Genomic DNA, 18,688 nt, shown 5'->3' with positions numbered 1-18,688 from the left:
TAACTGATGATACAATGTCAGGATAATTCAAGCCAGACAGCACAATGTGGCACCATGTGGAAACAGTTAAGGTAGTTAAAGGTACATCTCTAGGATGGAATGCCCGTCGTGGTCTGGATCCCATACAGTGGAATGATCAGGCATACCTCCCAACTGTCCCGTTTTCAGTGGGACAGTCCTGCTTTTGACAGCTCAACCCGAAGTCCTGCATTTGTAATGAAAAGTCCCATCTTTCTCTGCACTGAACAGCCAGAAAAAGAAACAAAATATCTAAGTTAATTAGCTTTTGGCAGAGAGCACAGAACAGCCACCAGGTGAAACTAAGTTTCTTTGTAACAATTTTGAGATAAGCAAATAAGTAATTGTAACAATTTAGATAAGGAGGTCCCTTGGGGACAGTCAGACTCACAGCTTAAAGGGCAATTCACCTTCATTAGCAAAACTGTAATAACTGGAAAAAAAACACAGAAATATGTTCAAACTTTCATAACCTGCCCAATTTTGTAAAATGAACATGGTAATTAGGGGCTGTGGCCACAAAAACGGGCGTGGTAAAAAAAATTGTCCCTCTTTTCATTTCCAAAATGTTGGGAGGTATGGATCAGGGAGAAATATTCTAAGCCTGAATCCCTATCCAGCTGTGGTCCCTTCACTTTAGGCAGACTCAGAGCCTAGGGAAGAGCTATTCCCTATTAAAATCCTTGTTGGAGCACAGGCTGTCTTTCTATTTATCCTCACTATTTTATTCTCCTAGAGAGCACTATGAAATGATCTGACCTATCACTGGCTGGCCTCATTCATGGGGTCCCTTCTCCCTGACTTATTACTAGACGTACTGGTCCCTCTAGGGCAGAACAGCTTTACTGGGCCTTGGTGTACCCAGGCTCCCTGGCACAGATGCAGCTGGGTCAGCAACCTAAAGCCAAAGAGAATTATCCACCTCTATCAGACTCTATGTTAACGTGTGGCAGGAAGTGGTCATGAGCCTGTAGGCAAATAACTGAAATAGGTAAATTAAGTAATTAGATACATAGGCAGCTAGGGAGATAAGGAAGTATAGGGATTTAAAGCCATAGGGACATGATAAACCTATAGGTCCCTACACAACATTGCCCTAAGAGTAAAAAAAAAAACCTGAAGCTGGATAATAATGTTATACTCAGACAAGTTGATATGGGAAGGGCTATTGTGTTCCCAGACAGACAGTATTATAGAAGTGAATTATTAGGGCACCAAAAGGACTCTGACACTTATCCCAGCAGGATACCAACTAAACAGAATCTCGGCAGTCTGATGTGTGTGTGGCTATTCTGCAGGTTGCCGGTTGTTAATACACATGATAATTGGTGTTTTTGCACAGTGCTTTATAAATGCTATATAGTTCATCAATGAACCCAACACCACCAGTCATAATCTTAATGAAGAACAGTACCAATAATATTCATTAGCACTAAGGCAGGGGCGTACAGTGCAGGTGCAATTTTGTTTCATAAATGAAGCTGTTTCTTTGTAATTCTTGGTACTTGGTTACACCTTAGTGTCAAGGTAGTCAGCTCTTCCCAAGCCAAAACTCCAGTTCCCAAAATGTCCCCTTTTGTGATTTTCATTTTTTACAGAACATAAAAGGAACTGTGGCAATTGGAGCCTTGAATAGCTGATTAGTGCTATAGTGTTCTAATGGTACATGCATTGGAGTAACTAAATATTACTGGACCCCACAGAAAATTATTTTTCAGGCCCCACAAATGTTTAGAGGTTGACCTCTGTATATTGTATATGAATTGGGGCCCCTTTACCTCCTGGGCCCCCCTGCAGGTGCAGTGTCTGCTTCCTCTGTAGTTACGCTCCTGGGTACATGTAATCAGAACCAGCAGTGCAGGAAACAGCAAAAGATTAATAACAATGTCAAAAACACTTACACTGAAGTCTATCCCTAAAGCTTACATTTCAGTCTCTTTTGACTCTTTCCCCTTATGGGATAAACGCAGCCGCATGCAATAGTTAATACTTTTCATGCATTTGTGTAAAAACCTATCCGTGTAAAATCATGAGAATCTTTCTTTGCCGATAAATTTCATTTTCTTTTTATGTATGTTTATTAATTTGCCTCTGCTGACTTTTCACAAATTCCAGAGACATCATTTATACAGCGTCTATATAATACATATGGCTAGCTTTAGGCATCGCTAGCAGCTCATCAAGATCACACCGAGACATGATGCTCACCACATTAATATATCACTCACCAGAAACCGTGATGAAATGCTTCATCAGCATAATCTGCAGAAACTTGTGGGAAAGTCAGACAGGAGTCCCTTTAGCAAACAAATGGAAATTAGATGTCTGCGCAGCAATTTTGCTGGAGTTTACAGAGCATGGACTGCTAACCTGTGACACTCCAGCTGTTACTGATACACATCTCTAACTGTAAATATATCAGTTTTCCTTTAACCTCCAGCATCCTGACATTCTTATCTCATCTGTTGTCAAGGCAGCCTTCTTGTACCCCAGAGCAGAAAAGCCACCTAAGTAGGAACAATTTAATTACACAAGTAGCATCTGGAATCCATTATCTGTATAATGCCTGTCCCAGCAACGCTTATCAGAATATTATACCTCTGACATCAAGATTCATTTTCATCTCCCTGTGATAAAATTGTATTAACTGATAACTATAGTGTCCAGTCTGCCGTTACTATATAACCAGTATATGTACATGCGGGTAGGTCTATTTGCTACTCACAGAATCAACCCTGGTGCGTGTGAATGTAATAGTAAATTAAGAGCAGGGACTTGATGAGTATGATGGACAATATCTTTAGCTGTGTGTCTCTTCCATGGGCATTATGTTCACCCCCAGTAATGGAGCTTTGTTTATGGGATTTTGGTAGGCTGAAATACTGGCTTCTATCCTAAGACTTATGGGGAGCATGTTCCTGTGCAGAAATATCCTTATAAGAGTCTTCAGACGGTAAACAGATACCTTTCCATTCTTACAGTTACCTTGAAAAAAAAAGACGGAGAAAAGTACTGTAATAGTACAATCTAAGTACTACAGGTATGGGATTTGTTATCCAGAAACTCATTATCCAGAAAGCTCCAAATTATGAAAGACCATCTCCCATAGACTCCGTTATAATCACATAATTTAAATGTTTTAAAAATGATTCCCTTTTTTCTCTATAATACAGCAGCTTGTACTTGATCCCAACTACGATATAATGAATCCATATTGGAGGCATAACAATCCTATTGTCAAAATCCTATAACACCAGCCTCTTCCAAGCCAAACAAACATACTTTACTTCACTCATTAACTCCCTTTCTAAAAAACCAGCACAACTTTTCTCCACCTTTAACACTCTCCTTTCCCCTTCTCCACCCCCTCCATGCACATCTGTCTCTGCTCAAGATATTGCTGAGCACTTCAAAAACAAAATTGACACTATCAGAAGGGACATTACACTACTCAACCCCCTAGACTTCCACCACCCTCCCTCCACACTCCCCAGTCTCTCCTGTGCTCCTTCACCCCTGTCACTGATGAGGAAGTCTCAAAGCTTTTGATCTCTTCTCACCTTACCACCTGCCCGCTTGATCCAATTCCCTCAAAACTTCTCCGCAATACCAATCCTTGTCTAATCAAAGCCTTAAGTCACCTATTTAATCTTTCACTCTCAACTGGACTGTTTCCTTCTCAACTAAAACATGCTCGTCACCCCCATTCTGAAAAAACCCTCTCTTGATCCCTCCAATCTTGACAACCTCCGACCTATCTCTCTGCTACCTTTCATCTTGAAACTACTTGGGTGCCTAGTCTACAACCGACTAACCTCATTCCTCTCTGACAATAACCTGCTCGACCCCCTACAATCTGGTTTTAAGCCACAACACTCCACGGAAACTACCCTGACTCGACTAACTAATGACCTTTTAACCGCTAAAGCCAACAATCATTTCTCACTACTAATACTGCTTGATCTCTCAGCCGCATTTGACACTGTAGATCACCCTCTCCTCCTCCAGTCCCTCCATTCGCTTGGCCTTCGTGACACAGCCCTGTCCTGGTTCTCTTCTCTTTTTACATCACCAATCGTTCCTTCAGTGTCTCCTACAATGGAGTATCATCTTCTCCCCTACCTCTTTCTGTTGGAGTTCCTCAAGGCTCTGTCCTGGGACCATTACTATTCTCCCTCTATACTTCCTCCCTCTGCAAATTCATCAACTCGTATGGTTTCCACTACCACCTCTATGCTGACGATACTCAGATCTATCTCTCATCTCAACCCAGAACTCCTAACTCGCGTCTCCTCCTGCCTGTCCGCTATCTCTACCTGGATGTCGCAACGCTACCTTAAATTAAACCTCTCTAAAACTGAAATGGTTCTCTTTCCTCCAACTAACACCAGTAACATCCCGGAAGTATCCATCATAGTTAACAATTCCACTATCACCCCCTCTCCCCAGGCCCGGTGCCTTGGGGTTATCCTAGATTCTGCCCTGTCATTCACTCCTCATATCTAGTCACTTATTAAATCATGTCAATACCACCTAACGAACATATCCAAAATACGATCATTTATCACCCAAGATGCTGCCAAAATTCTTATTCACTCTCTCATCATATCGCGTCTAGACTACTGTAACTCTCTTTTAATTGGCCTCCCCCTCTCCAGTCCATAATGAACACTGCTGCAAGGCTCATACACCTCAGAAACCGCTCCTCCTCTGCCTCGCCATACTGTCAATCCCTGCACTGACTTCCGTTACCTTTCAGAATCAAATTCAAATTAATGACACTGACTTTCATAGCACTTCATAACTCTGCCCCACCCTACATCTCTGAACTCATCTCTATATACTGACCCAACCGCTTACTACGCTCCTCTACTGACCGGCTACTCAACTCTTCTCTCATTACCTCCTCACATGCTCGCATTCAAGACTTTGCAAGGGCTGCACCCCTCCTCTGGAACTCTCTCCCACGGTCTGTCCGACTTTCTCCCAACTTTTCTGCTTTCAAGAAATCTCCTAAAACGCACTTCTTTCGAGAAGTCTACCCTCACCCTGCTTAGCTACCAAACGCAACACCACATACAGTACCACATTTCTCACCCACTTAATTCGATCTTGCCCACTCCCTCACCTTGTGTATTACTCCCTTCCCTTTAGAGTGTATGTCTATGCATAGGGCCTTCCTCACCTTTTTGTACCTGTATTGATTGTGATGTTTGTAACTCCATATGTTCTATGCATATAATTCATGTGATTTAGTTGTATAATCACATTTACCTTACAGTGCTACGCAATATGTTGGCGCTATATAAATACATGTTAATAACAATAATAATAATATTGTTTAAATTCAGTAGGGAAATTATCAAGATTAAAATTATGGAAAGACCCCTTATCCAGGTCCTGAGCCTTCTGGATAACAGATTCCATACCTGTAGTTTTTTTTTTTTTGTCTGACTAATACCGGATAACATAGTAAAAATCTTTCTCATTTCCTATAAAATAAAACCCACACATATTCTTTGGATCTATGTAGCAGGCAACAATACAGCACAAAAACAGACATGACTAATTTTCTAATAAGACAAATAATTAATTGCCACTAATAAACAGAAGTAAATTGAGCCTAAGTCTTCAGCCAAACCTTTAAATCTGAACCCTTAGGCACATATTGTGTTCTCTCTTCCGTCACTGCCTTCTGGACAATCATTAGAAAGCATTTACAGGCAAAGCATTGGCATGTATGTTTATGGATCAACATCAGCACAAGTCTGCAAAACCATGCATTTTTGTGACAAAAGCATGAGTGTAATGAACAGGGCTTTTTTGTGAACGAACCCATATATTGTTCAGTGCTGTAGAATAGGTTGGCACATTAATACAATAATGTTCAGCATAAGCCCTATTGAATTCATGTTGAACAAGAGGGTGTACTACCTATTTAATTTATTGTGTCAATATGGACTCTCCACTGATCCCATTTTGGAATACCCACACTTGGGTGTGTTCATAAACGACCTCTATAGACGTGATCACTGCATGCGTTCACTTTGCACGCTTTCTGTATTTTGGGCTTTCAGTGCATATTTTCTTCTACACAAACCTCAACATCTACTGTAACTGCAGAGTCTGATTTGAATTTACGATAAGCTTCTGGCAACACCTATGCGTTTTTCAGATATCAATCGTAGGAATATTATACAACATAGCTATATAGGCTTCAGGCTATAGATAGATAGATAATGTTTAATATATTTACCTGCTGAAAAAAAGACGCATATATAACTGATAAATTCACTGCAAGTTCAATGGATGGCAGCAAAGCAGGCCCAAACCAGGATACTGCCACTACGTTTCAAAGCTGAGAGGTTCTTTTGCTGGAATGCAGATGGCCAGGCATAAGGCTTTTTCATTCAAGCCAAAAACCTCTGTTTTGGTCACAGTTGTCCATATATTCGTTCATTATTCTGATATATTCATGTGCTTTTTACATTTAGGAATGTTCTTTTGAGCTATGGGTAGCATTCTCCTTGCAACCTTCAACCCTCCCATGCACACTCTTGTTGTTAACTGTTATACTGATAGTGGACACATGAACCCAAAATTTTGGCAATGCAAAATGTTCCTGTTCTAAATTTAGATCCTTAGATGTTAGCCTGGGTTCTTTGAGATCTCCCGGTATATTATACACTTTGATCTTGATGTGATCTTTGCTGGCCAACACCAGGTAAAAATGGTGTTGAATAGCCTTCATTTGTACCCATTCTGCCTGGTAGCAGACTGGTGGAGTCCAAACTCCCAAGGCTTCCCACACTCGCACCTGGTTATGCCATTGATTGAAACACCCAACTCTAATCTCCCCTTCAAATAAATCCAGAAACCTAACCGAAAATCCAAAAGAAGTATAATATTTCTGACCCATTTGTTTATTTAGATTTTCATCTATTTTTAGAATTTGCATGAAAAACAGATGATGTTTTACACAATATACATGAAACATATAAAATGGTTCACAAATGTTCAAGCAGTACTGTATATACTACGCAGTTCAACACAGTGAAACAAAGCATTCCTATTGAAAAGCCAGATCATCTCATACTGAGGATTTTTGTGTTCTTTCATGGTGCTCCTATCTTGCAGCAAGGGACTATGAGAATGTACGGCACTACCTACATTAAACAGTATATACACAGAAATTCCAGTCTGTCACTAAATATTGTTGACATTTTCTATTAGTTGACTAGTGGTTTTACCACTCACACGGATAATTTTTCTTTTTTCAAATACTTTATTCTCTTAATTTTTGACCTTGCATAAATCCTTCTGCTAAAAACTCTTCATTCTCGTGTCCTCATTGTTAATATTCTTACATGCCTCCTTTGTAGACGGGTTTGTAAACCTGTACACTTTCTATGTGGCTAATCAGCGATTGTGCCAAAGCAAAATTGGCTTTGCCTCCATACTGTTACCCTTTGTATACAGCATCTGGAGTGCTGCAGCCAAGAATACTACCTGATTTAACAAACTTTCTACATTTGTCCATATAAAACTTCAGTTTTTATTTCTCTAGTCCCATTCTGATAATGCGCAAATGTGAAGCACAAGCTTATGTATGGACGATTTACCCATGATCTCAAGTACACAACACCAGGCTTAAGCAAAAGGTTTTTCTCCCTAAGGTACAGGTTTGTAGGTGCAACACCCAGTGCAGGGAGTTATATCTCCTCCCTAACAGCTGAGATTATGTTGAAAATATTGGATTGCTTAAGTATTAAAGCTGGATGACTGCAGCTCACATCTACAGGAAAGGCTTGGGAAATGATGAAGATGGGTCGTAAGTTTGGTGAGCAGAGATTTTCCATTGTATGCACATTATGGCTTTAAATCGTTGCAGAAGCAATAGGATACTAGATTTATTCAGCAAGTTGTGCTCCACGTGTTTTGTAATTGTAGATCGGACATGCCAGATGTCTGAAACTCCAGTCAGAAGTAGTGTTGTGCAGAGTCAACACATGCCCAGAACTTCAGCTTCTTCAGTGGCAAACTGTCGGCTTTATCACTCTAAATGGCCTTTAATAACTACGCAATGACTTGCGGCACGTGACTTTTTTTTTTTTCTATGAAAAAACTTGCATGAGAATATAGTGTCGCAAATCGAGTTTTGCTGCTTTTTTTCTCAACCTTGAAAATTAGTAAGGCCTTGTCATAAAGTAGAATACATATAATTATCACAAACCAAATATTAAAATAAATTTTAATATTTTATTAAAAAACAGACATTTTTACCTCCAAATTCCTTAGTAGTACATGTTTCCTGAAGAAATAAAGAACATATTTATATTATGTATTAGCCAGTATTCTTATAGTTTAGCAGCTTCATCAAACACAATTCAAAAAAGGTTGCATAGTACCTTGTGAACGCTATGCCATAAAGTGCAATTTAACCGAGGGGGAAACACCATCCCAACATAGTTTACAAAGAAAAAGAAAAAAAAACCCGCAGTATCAGCGATGCATTACCAAAAATATTCATGATATGTTTGCTCAGTGAATTACTTAGTCCCTGCATTGAAAAAAATCAAACACCATATTTTGCCTAAAACAAACAATTCCCTTAAAAGGTGAAAACAAAAACCCAAACTATGAGCTTAGTGTACAGTAGGAAACAGGATCCAGTGATAACAAATGACATTCTATAGAAACAAAATGTGTAACCACTATTTAATGTGGTTCTATTACAAAATATAAATTAGATATTGTAAAATTTCATAGGATTTTAAACACCTTCCCAGAAAGTGAATTTAAAGGTTATTTTTTGTCAGGTGAGCCTTTTTGGTTGTTGAACTCCATAGACGTCCGCTGCCAATAAAACTTTAACTTATATTATTATTATTTTGCCGACAACAGATATATACACACACACACACACAAAAAAACAAAATGAAACTTGAGGAAACATTCAACAGAGATAAAAAATAAAACAGTGACAAAATGCCACAGCTCATCTGCAAATAAATTACACATATAAATATATGAAATTTAAACGTGTCAGCAGGTCACAGGTTTAAAAGTATTAACTCTTTCTGGAGTTCACAGCTAAATAAAGACTTAAAAGGCCTGGGCATTTTGTTTTTTTTACATGCAAAACATTAGGTATTGAGTAAACTACCACCCTGTAAATGTATATTAAAAGATTTCATTAAAACAACTTCAAATGACAAACTGGAACAATGAAACTTGAGGATGATATTAACTTATTTGGATATTAAAATATGATGGGGTTTTAAAGGATACGGTCTTGGGAGCAGACCCAGCCCTGCCACTAAGTGTGTTTAAAGGGAAAGAATAAGCCAAAGCACTGATGAAGCTACACTGTAACAGAGCATTTTATAGAATATTTGATAAGAGCAGCTCATAGGCCTCAGACTATTGCCCAGAGCATCACATAGTCCAGCTGCAAACGTTGCTTTAGAACCAACACAGCAGCCATTTTGGCCTAATACATCCTATTGCTAATCACTGGGTCTGTCTCACTGTGACACAGACCTGTTTTTATTCATTAATAATGCAGAAAAAGCATTTTCCTTATGAAAAAGAGCTTACACAAACATAGTGGTTAACATTTGAACAAGGCCTGCTGCAAAGTCTTGCATGAAGAAGACAATGGAATTAAAATTGGAGTGCAAATGATCAGTTGTGGTGCACTGAATCAAAATCACTTGTTTTACATGTGATATCGCCGTTTATATTTCATTAGAATAGTCCAAATGATTTGCAGTGATAACCTCCTCCAGATGTATGGCTCCGCCCCCTAGCAAAGCAAAAGCCGGGTACATTGTTCCAATACAGTCAACATCTCTCTCATAAAGGCACTTCATATTATTTGCGTCATAGAACCCAACCTTTCCTTCGTCATAGTCCAGACAAATGCCAATGCGGGTTGGTAGAGGGAGAACTCGGTCTGCGGTGGCACCTGCAACATGAGAGGACTTTGGGATAAAGAATTTGTTCATTCCAATAGTTGCCAAAGTAAATGGTTGTGAGGAGTCGTAGGAAGTATCTTCACTGCCGCTGTCATGGCCGCTGTCCTGGTCGTACCTAAAAGATAACATTATTAGTACAAGGAAGCCATTTGAGCTGCCCATTAGCAAAGCTTGCTTATTTAGCTCTACTGAATTTCATATTTGTGCCTAATGTTGATGCTATGAATCCATTAGTTTTGGATTTGGGTGATTATTGAATCCAAATGTCCTCATACTGAATAGAAATGTTGCATAATCAAATCTGATTTATTTACTATTTTTAACAATTGCATCAAAAGAATTAGGGATGCACCGAATCCAGGATTCAGTTCGGGATTCTGCCTTTTTCAGCAGGATTCGGATTCGACCGAATCCTTCTGCCCGGCCGAACTGAATCCTAATTTACATATGTAAATTAGGGGCAGGGAGGCAAATCGTGTGACTTTTTGTCACAAAACAAGGAAGTAAAAAAAAATTCCCACTTTCCACCCCTAATTTGCATATGCAAATTCAGATTTGGTATTCGGCTGAATCCTTCGCGAAAGAAAGGTGGTTTGGCCGAATCCAAAATAGTGGATTTGGTTCATCCCTAAATAGAATACAGTTTGGCCCAACATTTAGGATTCAGATGAATCTGCATCATGCAAAAGGTGCTAGGAATTGGCCAAATCCTGAACTGAATACTGGATTTCATGCATCTCATACTTCTAAATTTACATGGAACCTCAGAAGGAATATAATGGCTAATAGAATGTGCATCTTCCAATGGAATATATACAAATATCCCAAAAACAGAAGAAAATCCAGACAGCAACAATACTCATAAAATGATTTACAGAATATTGAGCTCCATATTTAAACATTAATGGGGGTCACCGCCCAAAAACTAACCAACATTCAAATATAACTAAAATTAAGTAATTTGTTTTTTTAAGTGCAACTGAATGTACAGTGCTACGCAATATGTTGGCGCTATATAAATACATGTTAATAATAAAGAAGCAGTGTGTTTATACCCCTTATATTCTAATACAAATCGAATTCACGAGAGTAAAAAAAAAAAAAACACATGAATTTGAAATTCGACCCTTGATAAATGTGCCTCTAAATGCTGCACTATATACTTTATATTTTATTGTTTACTGGCTGTTAGGGCACAACCTTTCAGATTAACTCCAATAGCTTTCCTGTAATGCAAACGTTCAACCTTTGTTCAGAAAGCCTCATCTCATAACAACGTCATTGATATATAAAGACAGAATTGTATTAGTAATTCTACTACAGTTTCAGGAACATTTAGGATAGTAAAGAGTTTTTCAGCTCAAAACGAACTACTGGCCTTTATCAGGGCAACAACCCATTGCAGCTAAAGAGGTGGGACTTGAGTATAGTTTGTTATAACTAAATTGTTGAAAGGTCAGGAGGAAAAACTCAAAGAGATCACAATCACAAAGAGATACTATTAAAAGAAGAAGGAAAACAAACACTAAGAAAAAATTTATCTCAATATTTTCTGCTACAAACTCTGTTCAAATCCATTCAGGTTTTTTATGCTTATTTATTATTACATTTTCCCAAAGATTTGCTTTGCGTGGGCAAAAAAATCAGATTTTCCAGATTTCTTCCGTTTTTTCATACGATTTTCAAAAATGTTCAGATTTTTCACCCGAAAACTCAAATTTCTTATATTTTTTGCCCGAAAACTTCTGGATAAAAACTCAGTGCACATCATTGGACTTCTCCCATTGACTTATATGCAACCTCGACAGGTCTGAGATGCCAGATTTTCTGATTCAAACTTTTCCATCCTCTGGGTTTAATAAATTCAGAAAAATTCGTGATTTTTGCATTCGGAGTTTAGTAAATAACCCAAGGGTTGGCAATTTGTTAGACACCCTTCACTCACCTCCACAGTGCTAAAAATAGCTCAACTTTTACAGCAAACATGGGCGCCACTAGGGTCATTTCTTACAAAGGGTGTCACCACCATATTTTCCCTTCTCCCAAGTACCCTTTGTGCTGAATTAAGCTGGGAACACGGTCATTACATCAAGTTCCCAAAAAGCTGTAGAACAGTCAAGCTAAATCTGGTAGCAGGAGAAATACAGCTGCATGGTGCTTTGTAGGTAGGAAAGTAACCAGGGATATTACATTTTTGTAATATTTCATTCTGTCATGTGGTAACAGAACAAATAGGAACTCTCCAATGGCACAATGCAGAAAAAGGTTGTCTGTAGTTGCCTTAAATAAAAGCAATATACAATAGTGTATTTTTTTCTTTCAAGGCTTGCTTTACAGCCTCTCTCTAAGCAATAGGTAAGACCGATAAACAAAATGTGTTTCCTAGAAAACATAATGACTGAAGAGTATTTGTCAGTCTTTCCCCATTCCTTTAACAAAGAATTACCTTGGACTGCTTATGTCCCGTGGGTTATAAAGCCATTCCTGCAATTTAATATCAGATGCAACGCCTACTTTCACCAGGTATGAATGAGACTCAATTGAAAAGGCCCAGAAATGTCTTCCCTTTGTGATTCCAGTGTCACCAATGATATAATCAAGGCACGTGTAACATCCTACTTGGACACGTTCTGCTCCAAGCAATAGAGAGATCCCCGCCATGCTCTCCACAGTATCCCGCTGGGCATGTAACATTAGGTGCTCCTTGTTGTATCCACATTTGTCGTCAAACAGAAAGTTAAAAACTTTGGGGAGGGGGAAAAAGAAAATCAGATTAACAAAATTAAACAGCAAAAACTGAAACAAACAACTTTTCACAGGTAAAATTGTAGTTGTGTGACATTTTTAGGACACCATTATTTTGTGAAAATGGGTTTGTGAGCTCTGTCAAATATATTTTTTTAAGCTGGCCAAGACCTGGCAGTTTGATTGATTTATGATCATACTTCCTGATATTATTGGCAAGTTTGTCAGCTAGAGGGTCAGTTTTAAAAGACCATCCTTCCAAATTGCAGATGCTCTGTTCAAACTGAAAATTTAATCTGCCTGCCATACGCTCAAAGGTGAAAGGAATTCTAGATACATTTTTAAGCTTTACTTTTTACCTTTTCGTATGTTTTATAGTAGTTAATTCTGAGCAAATTTTCAATTGGCTTTCATTTTTTCTTTTTTATATTTTTGAATGCTTTGCCTATTTCTGACTCTTTCCAACTTTCAAATGGGGCGTCACTGACCCCACTGACACTTATTCATACGCCTATACATCGCCTATGACTAAGTGCCCACAAGGCACGAAACGCATAAGGCCACCCTCTGAGATGTTCCTTTTTGTGTAATATTTTTTTTTTATTTATTTGCATCATATTGGAGTGAAGTCCAGTTTCTGTGCCAGCCTACAATTGAATTGAGAATGTATGACATTACCTCCCCAAGCTGAAGGTCTGGGGCTTGAGCACCTGGACCCCCTGTTAGCATTGGTAAGTGCACCTTACTGCTTACAAGCTTTTGAAACTGGATATTTTTTTTTCCTTTCCCCACTTCCCCCCTTTTTGAACTCTCATTATTAATTAAAAACTGTCTCAAAAGATCACTATCTACATCATACGAAAAGTAAATTTAATTGTGAACAACCCCGTTAAAATCTCAAGAGCCAAACCTATACCTGGTGCTGGCGGGGTGTGCAGGATGACTTCCTTACTGAGAGGAGTGCTGGTAGAACCTCTGTACCCTTTCACTCTGAAGCAGTACTGACTATTTAAGTCAAGATCTGTGAGGATTTTGCTGGTATTGGTTGTTTCAATTTCATTCCATAAAAGATCCTCGTTCTTATCAAGTCTGCGGTACTCAAGCACATAGCTATCTGCGGATAGGGAATCGCTGGGCTCATTCCAACAAATCCTGGCTTTGTTATAGATCTTGCTCTGTTCCGTGTTGATTTCTGGCACAGCTAGAGCTAGAAAGGAATATTGTTTGATAGTTAAAACTAAATCATGTTTTGACATTCCAATGACACAGCCGACAAAGTACAATATAGAGATAGGTAGCAGTAATATGGGTGAGGCACACAGTATACGTACCTTTGGAAAAGGCCATTTCACTTAATAGATCTTCTTCCTTAGCCACATCAAGAAAATACTCATCAAACCCTGGCTGTGCTGCAGGTCGGAATGATGTCAGAGACTCTGATGCTCTCTGAATTCTGGAACAGGTAAAATGTAAATAATACATTTTAATTTGTACTTTGCATTTGTATGCTAAAATTTGGATTATTTCATTATAATGGAGTCTATGGGAGACAAACTTTCCGTAATTCTGGCTTTCCTGATAAGGGATCCCATATCTGTATATATATGAATAATGGTTTTATTAGATGATACAGGAAAGAATACAGACATCATGGTGGAGGGGCTGGCTATAAAAAGAAATTCAATTGCTATGAAATGGTTTTCAGCCTGAATGTTAAAGGGGTGGTTCACCTTTAGATCCCCGTTTGGTATGTTATAGAATGACCAATTGTAAGCAACTTTTCAACTGGTCTTTATTATTTATAGTTTTTTTTTTAAATTTGCCTTCTTTTCAGCTTTTAAATAGGGGTCACTGACTCGATCTAAAAAGCAAATGCTTTGTAAGGCTACACATTTATGGTCATCACTACTCTCCTAATCATATTTCACTCTCTTATTCAAATCAATGCATGGTTACTTGGGTAATTTGGACCCTATTTATGAAATTACAAACTGTAAAGCTGCTGAATAAAAAGCTAAATAATTAAAATAAAAAAAATCACGTTCACCTGGGTTTTTTTTTTCTTGTGAACGTTATAAGTGTGGTTGGCTAAATTCAAGAAAGAATCAACAGCAGCTCACCCATGCAATAGCAGTGACTGGCACGTCTCTTTACTAAAGCTAGACACATCTGTATGCACTGTTTTATGTAGCCACAACAAACGTAATAACTAAATTACTATGTTAATTAGGGTCATGTGTGAAATATACAGGGTAAAGAGTTGTACTAAAATCTACAGAGAACTGAATTTGGCATTGTTTCCATTAATGACTTGATTTAAAAGAAATGGTCTTTTTCATTTTGCATTTTATCTGACTAAGAGTACAACATATAGTTGAGGAATCACTGCCAGTGTGCCAGAATTTTGATGGTATTAGAGATGAACACATGAACATGTAGGCCAAAGGTTATAAATACATTTACACAATACAATGTATAAAGTGCAGTCCTTTAGAAAGAGTACTGTTTCCAAACAAGACCATTTTACTATGCCAGTTCTATTATTTGCTCAACCTTTAGCCCCCAATTTTTACCTTATATGCAGCTGTTTAGCAATCTGAACAAAGCAAGAATGATCAGTTTCCTTTAGCACTTCCTGAGCATAACCAACAAGCCCATTATTTTCTAGGAGTCCCTGGTACTCTTCCATCTGGTTTTTGAGTTTTTCCAAGCGCAATGTCTTTGAATTTTCTATAGACCTCATAACAAAAGATTTCCGTTCTTCTAGGATATTATACAGCTTCTCAAAGTTGTAGGTTGCATCCTCTTTTGCCGTTTCTCCATTACTCTACAAGTCAAAAAACACAAACATTTGTAGCATGTATTATTTCCATAGCTCTTACTCCATGCCTATTTTTAATGCTTATCTTAATATTGGGAGGAAGAAGTTGACAATCATAGTACAGGTATGGGATCTCTTATCCAGAAACCCAATACATAGAAAGCTGTGGATTACAGGGAATTTCCCATAGAGTCCATTTTAGGTAAATAATCCTAATTTTTGAAAATAATTTCCATTTTATCTGCAATAATAAAACAGTACATTGCACTTCATAGTAACTAAGCTTCTTAAATCAACATTGGCAACAAAAACATGAATCTGGTTTATTTAATGTTTACATATTTTATGTAGCTTTAAGATACGGTGATCTATGTTAGGAGAATATGTTGGATTTCAGCAACTGCAACATTACAGGTTTGTTTCCAGAAAGATTCCCAATGACATTAAGTTCAACCACCAACTAGGCCTCAAGACAGAAAGACTGGCACAAGTATTACTTACCTCTGTTTGTTTAATCAGTGTCTCCAGTTCAGATATTTGATCCTTTACTTGGCTTTCCTTGCTAATAAGATAACTAATGCCTTTTGTAAGTTTCTCCTGTAAGTAGTAAAATACATTATATTAAAGGACAATTTGAAGCACAAACTATAAACAGTTGTTATTCTTTAATATAAAAATACTTGCACAAAACCTTCAATTCAATTAAAGGGGATCGCCAACCAAAAACTGCTGTTGTGTAAAGAAAACTATTATATTCTAAGCAATTTTGCAACACACATTTACTAAAATGTTCAGTGGTTTTGCAATTAATTTGTAAAAGCAATTGCTATTGAATTACTATATGCACATCTAGTTGTAGCTCTTGAAACAATGCAGCAGAAGGCTCCTAATTAGATCTGGAAAACCAAATTCTGTTGCAATGTTTCCAGGGTTAGAATCAGAGAACATAAAGGAATAACCAAATACTGCTTAGAATTGCAATTATATTTAAAAATGACAAAACGCTGCCATTTTTCAATTAAACAGGCAGTATGTCCCATTGTTTGACACAAGGTAGATGAATAAGGCTTATGCTGAACGTACTTTGCCTATTGTTTCATGAACTCTTATGTTTTTATGTTATTTCTTGAGCTAAACAGGGAAACTGTTCCATGTTTGGTTCTTGAAAGGTAGATTATAAGTGCACAGATAAGAAATTTTCCAATATGCAGGGGGATCTATGCAGCGGTAAACTTAATATCTACTGTGCAGGGTATTTTGCGTTCTCATATGTTTCTGGCAAATTCAAACATACCCAAATTGCCCCCTGCCACCTCCAATAAGTTGGCCAGCACTGAAAGTGTTATCTGACACACACCACTTACTTGTTTAATAGGGTGCATTCGATTCCCTGACTGCCTCCAAGTCAAATAACATCCAAGCTGTATATAGTGAAGAAGCACACAAACTTGTGCCGGCATAAACCTTTATCACATTTTATTGCAGAAGTTGTAGCATAAGCTTTTGGTGACCAACCCCTTCCTCAGGTGAAATACACACTAGTGAACATAAACACAGTTTAAATACCTTACAGCCCACGTGATACAAACATTTGATCCATTTAGCCCCATCCAAGCTGCATATTTAATCACAGTCCAAAACGGCTTTGGCCAATCAATTGTATAGCAATGCACAATAATCTGTGTGGGTTCGAGTAAACAAACACAAGAGTAATGTACTAAATTATTCCCCAGAGAAAGAAAAAGAATGAATTAAATCAGAAGAAGCAAAGAAATATATAACTGAGTAATCATTTTGGTTATCGTTATGGTTTTAACAATGATAAATTTATTGTTATATTCTTGCAGATTTTGAAACACAAGGATCACTGTGCATTGGACTGCTATACAATTGACTGACAAAGCTGTTTTGGACTGTGATATAATATGCTGCTAGGATGGGGTTAAATGGACCACATGTTTGTATCACATGGGCTGTAAGGTATTTAAACTAGGTTTATGTTCACTAGTGTGTATTGCACCTCAGGAGGGGGTTGGTCCTCGAAAGCTTGTTCTTGTTTAAACCGGCAAAAGTTGTTGTGTTTCTTCTAGGTATGCACTGAATCCACTATTTTGGATTCGGCCAAACCCCAGTAAACAAATGAATTCTCATTAGAGATGCAGTAAGCATCCCGTGTATATTTAGCAAAGAGGGAAAGTTGCTTACCTTCAGTGTTTTATAAGCAGTGCTCATTGTAGTGACTCGATGGTTTGCATGTGCTCCTCCCAGTTTACACAAGTGGCAAACAGGCCTCCGACAAATTTCACAGTACATGTTTACTTTCTCCATTTCATGCTCTGGGCACATTAGGACCTAGAAATTAAAGCACATTGGGCAGAATGACCCATGAGATTCTGAGAACATATCAGCCAGTTGGTGGAGGCATATATAGATCTAGTAACAAAACATACCCAAACACAACAACATACTAAGAATGTACCGAACTACACAAAGCAGAAACCTCTAATATTAAAGATGCTTTAAATACCAGAGGTCTCATTTGGGAGGGGGTGACACTTGGTGCTGCCCAGTGGTGTAGTCTAGACAAAGCAGCCTGCTGCCATATTGTTGTGCTCTTCACACAGCATGCTGGGAAATAAACATTCTTGTTAGCACCAGAAACACAGACAACAAATAGGTCTGTAAATAAGCCTGCTGATGTAACAGTGAAAAGCACTAAAACTACGTAATACTGAAACGGAACAAAATTAAAAGGAAAATTATGCAACAACAGTATTCTTTTTCATAGATTAAAGGAGAAGGAAAGCTACAGAGGCATTTTATTGCCAATAGATTAGCTGCATTAGTGCAAGATAGAATGCTATATTTATTCTGTAGAATGTTTTACCATACCTGAGTAAAAAGCTCTAAAGCTCTCTGTTTATAGCAGCTGCCATATTAACTTGGTGTGACATCACTTCCTGCCTGAGCCTCTCCCTGCTCACTTATATCTTTGGGCTCAGATTACAGCAGAGAAGGGAGAGGAGCAAACTGAGAATGCTCAAGCCCTAGCCCTGGAGGTTTATGCTGAAAACAGGAAGTGTAATACAGAAGCCCCATGTGTACACAATAGAAGGAAAGAAAT

At 38.1% G+C, this 18,688-nt stretch overlaps 1 protein-coding gene across 4 annotated transcripts in view; it reads right to left on the bottom strand.

Annotated features, from left to right (window-relative positions):
• Positions 1–8,252: 8,252 nt before the first annotated feature.
• Positions 8,253–18,688, bottom strand: part of trim36.L (tripartite motif containing 36 L homeolog) — a 46,479-nt gene continuing 36,043 nt past the window's right edge. For 3 of the 4 annotated variants that reach the window (XM_041578695.1, XM_041578732.1, XM_018243712.2), the window contains 7 exons: positions 17,770–17,916; positions 16,066–16,161; positions 15,317–15,570; positions 14,075–14,196; positions 13,660–13,950; positions 12,445–12,742; positions 8,253–10,113 (listed from right to left, as the gene is read on the bottom strand). In XM_041578695.1, coding sequence (XP_041434629.1) covers positions 9,759–10,113; positions 12,445–12,742; positions 13,660–13,950; positions 14,075–14,196; positions 15,317–15,570; positions 16,066–16,161; positions 17,770–17,916 — 1,563 coding nt within the window. In that variant the 3' untranslated portion in view covers positions 8,253–9,758. 4 annotated transcript variants of the gene reach the window in all.

This window comes from Xenopus laevis, chromosome 1L, assembly GCF_017654675.1.
Source record: "Xenopus laevis strain J_2021 chromosome 1L, Xenopus_laevis_v10.1, whole genome shotgun sequence".
NCBI lineage: Eukaryota > Metazoa > Chordata > Amphibia > Anura > Pipidae > Xenopus > Xenopus laevis.
The sequence above is the reverse complement of the archived record's forward strand: the minus strand, read 5'-3'. Positions and strand labels throughout refer to the sequence as shown.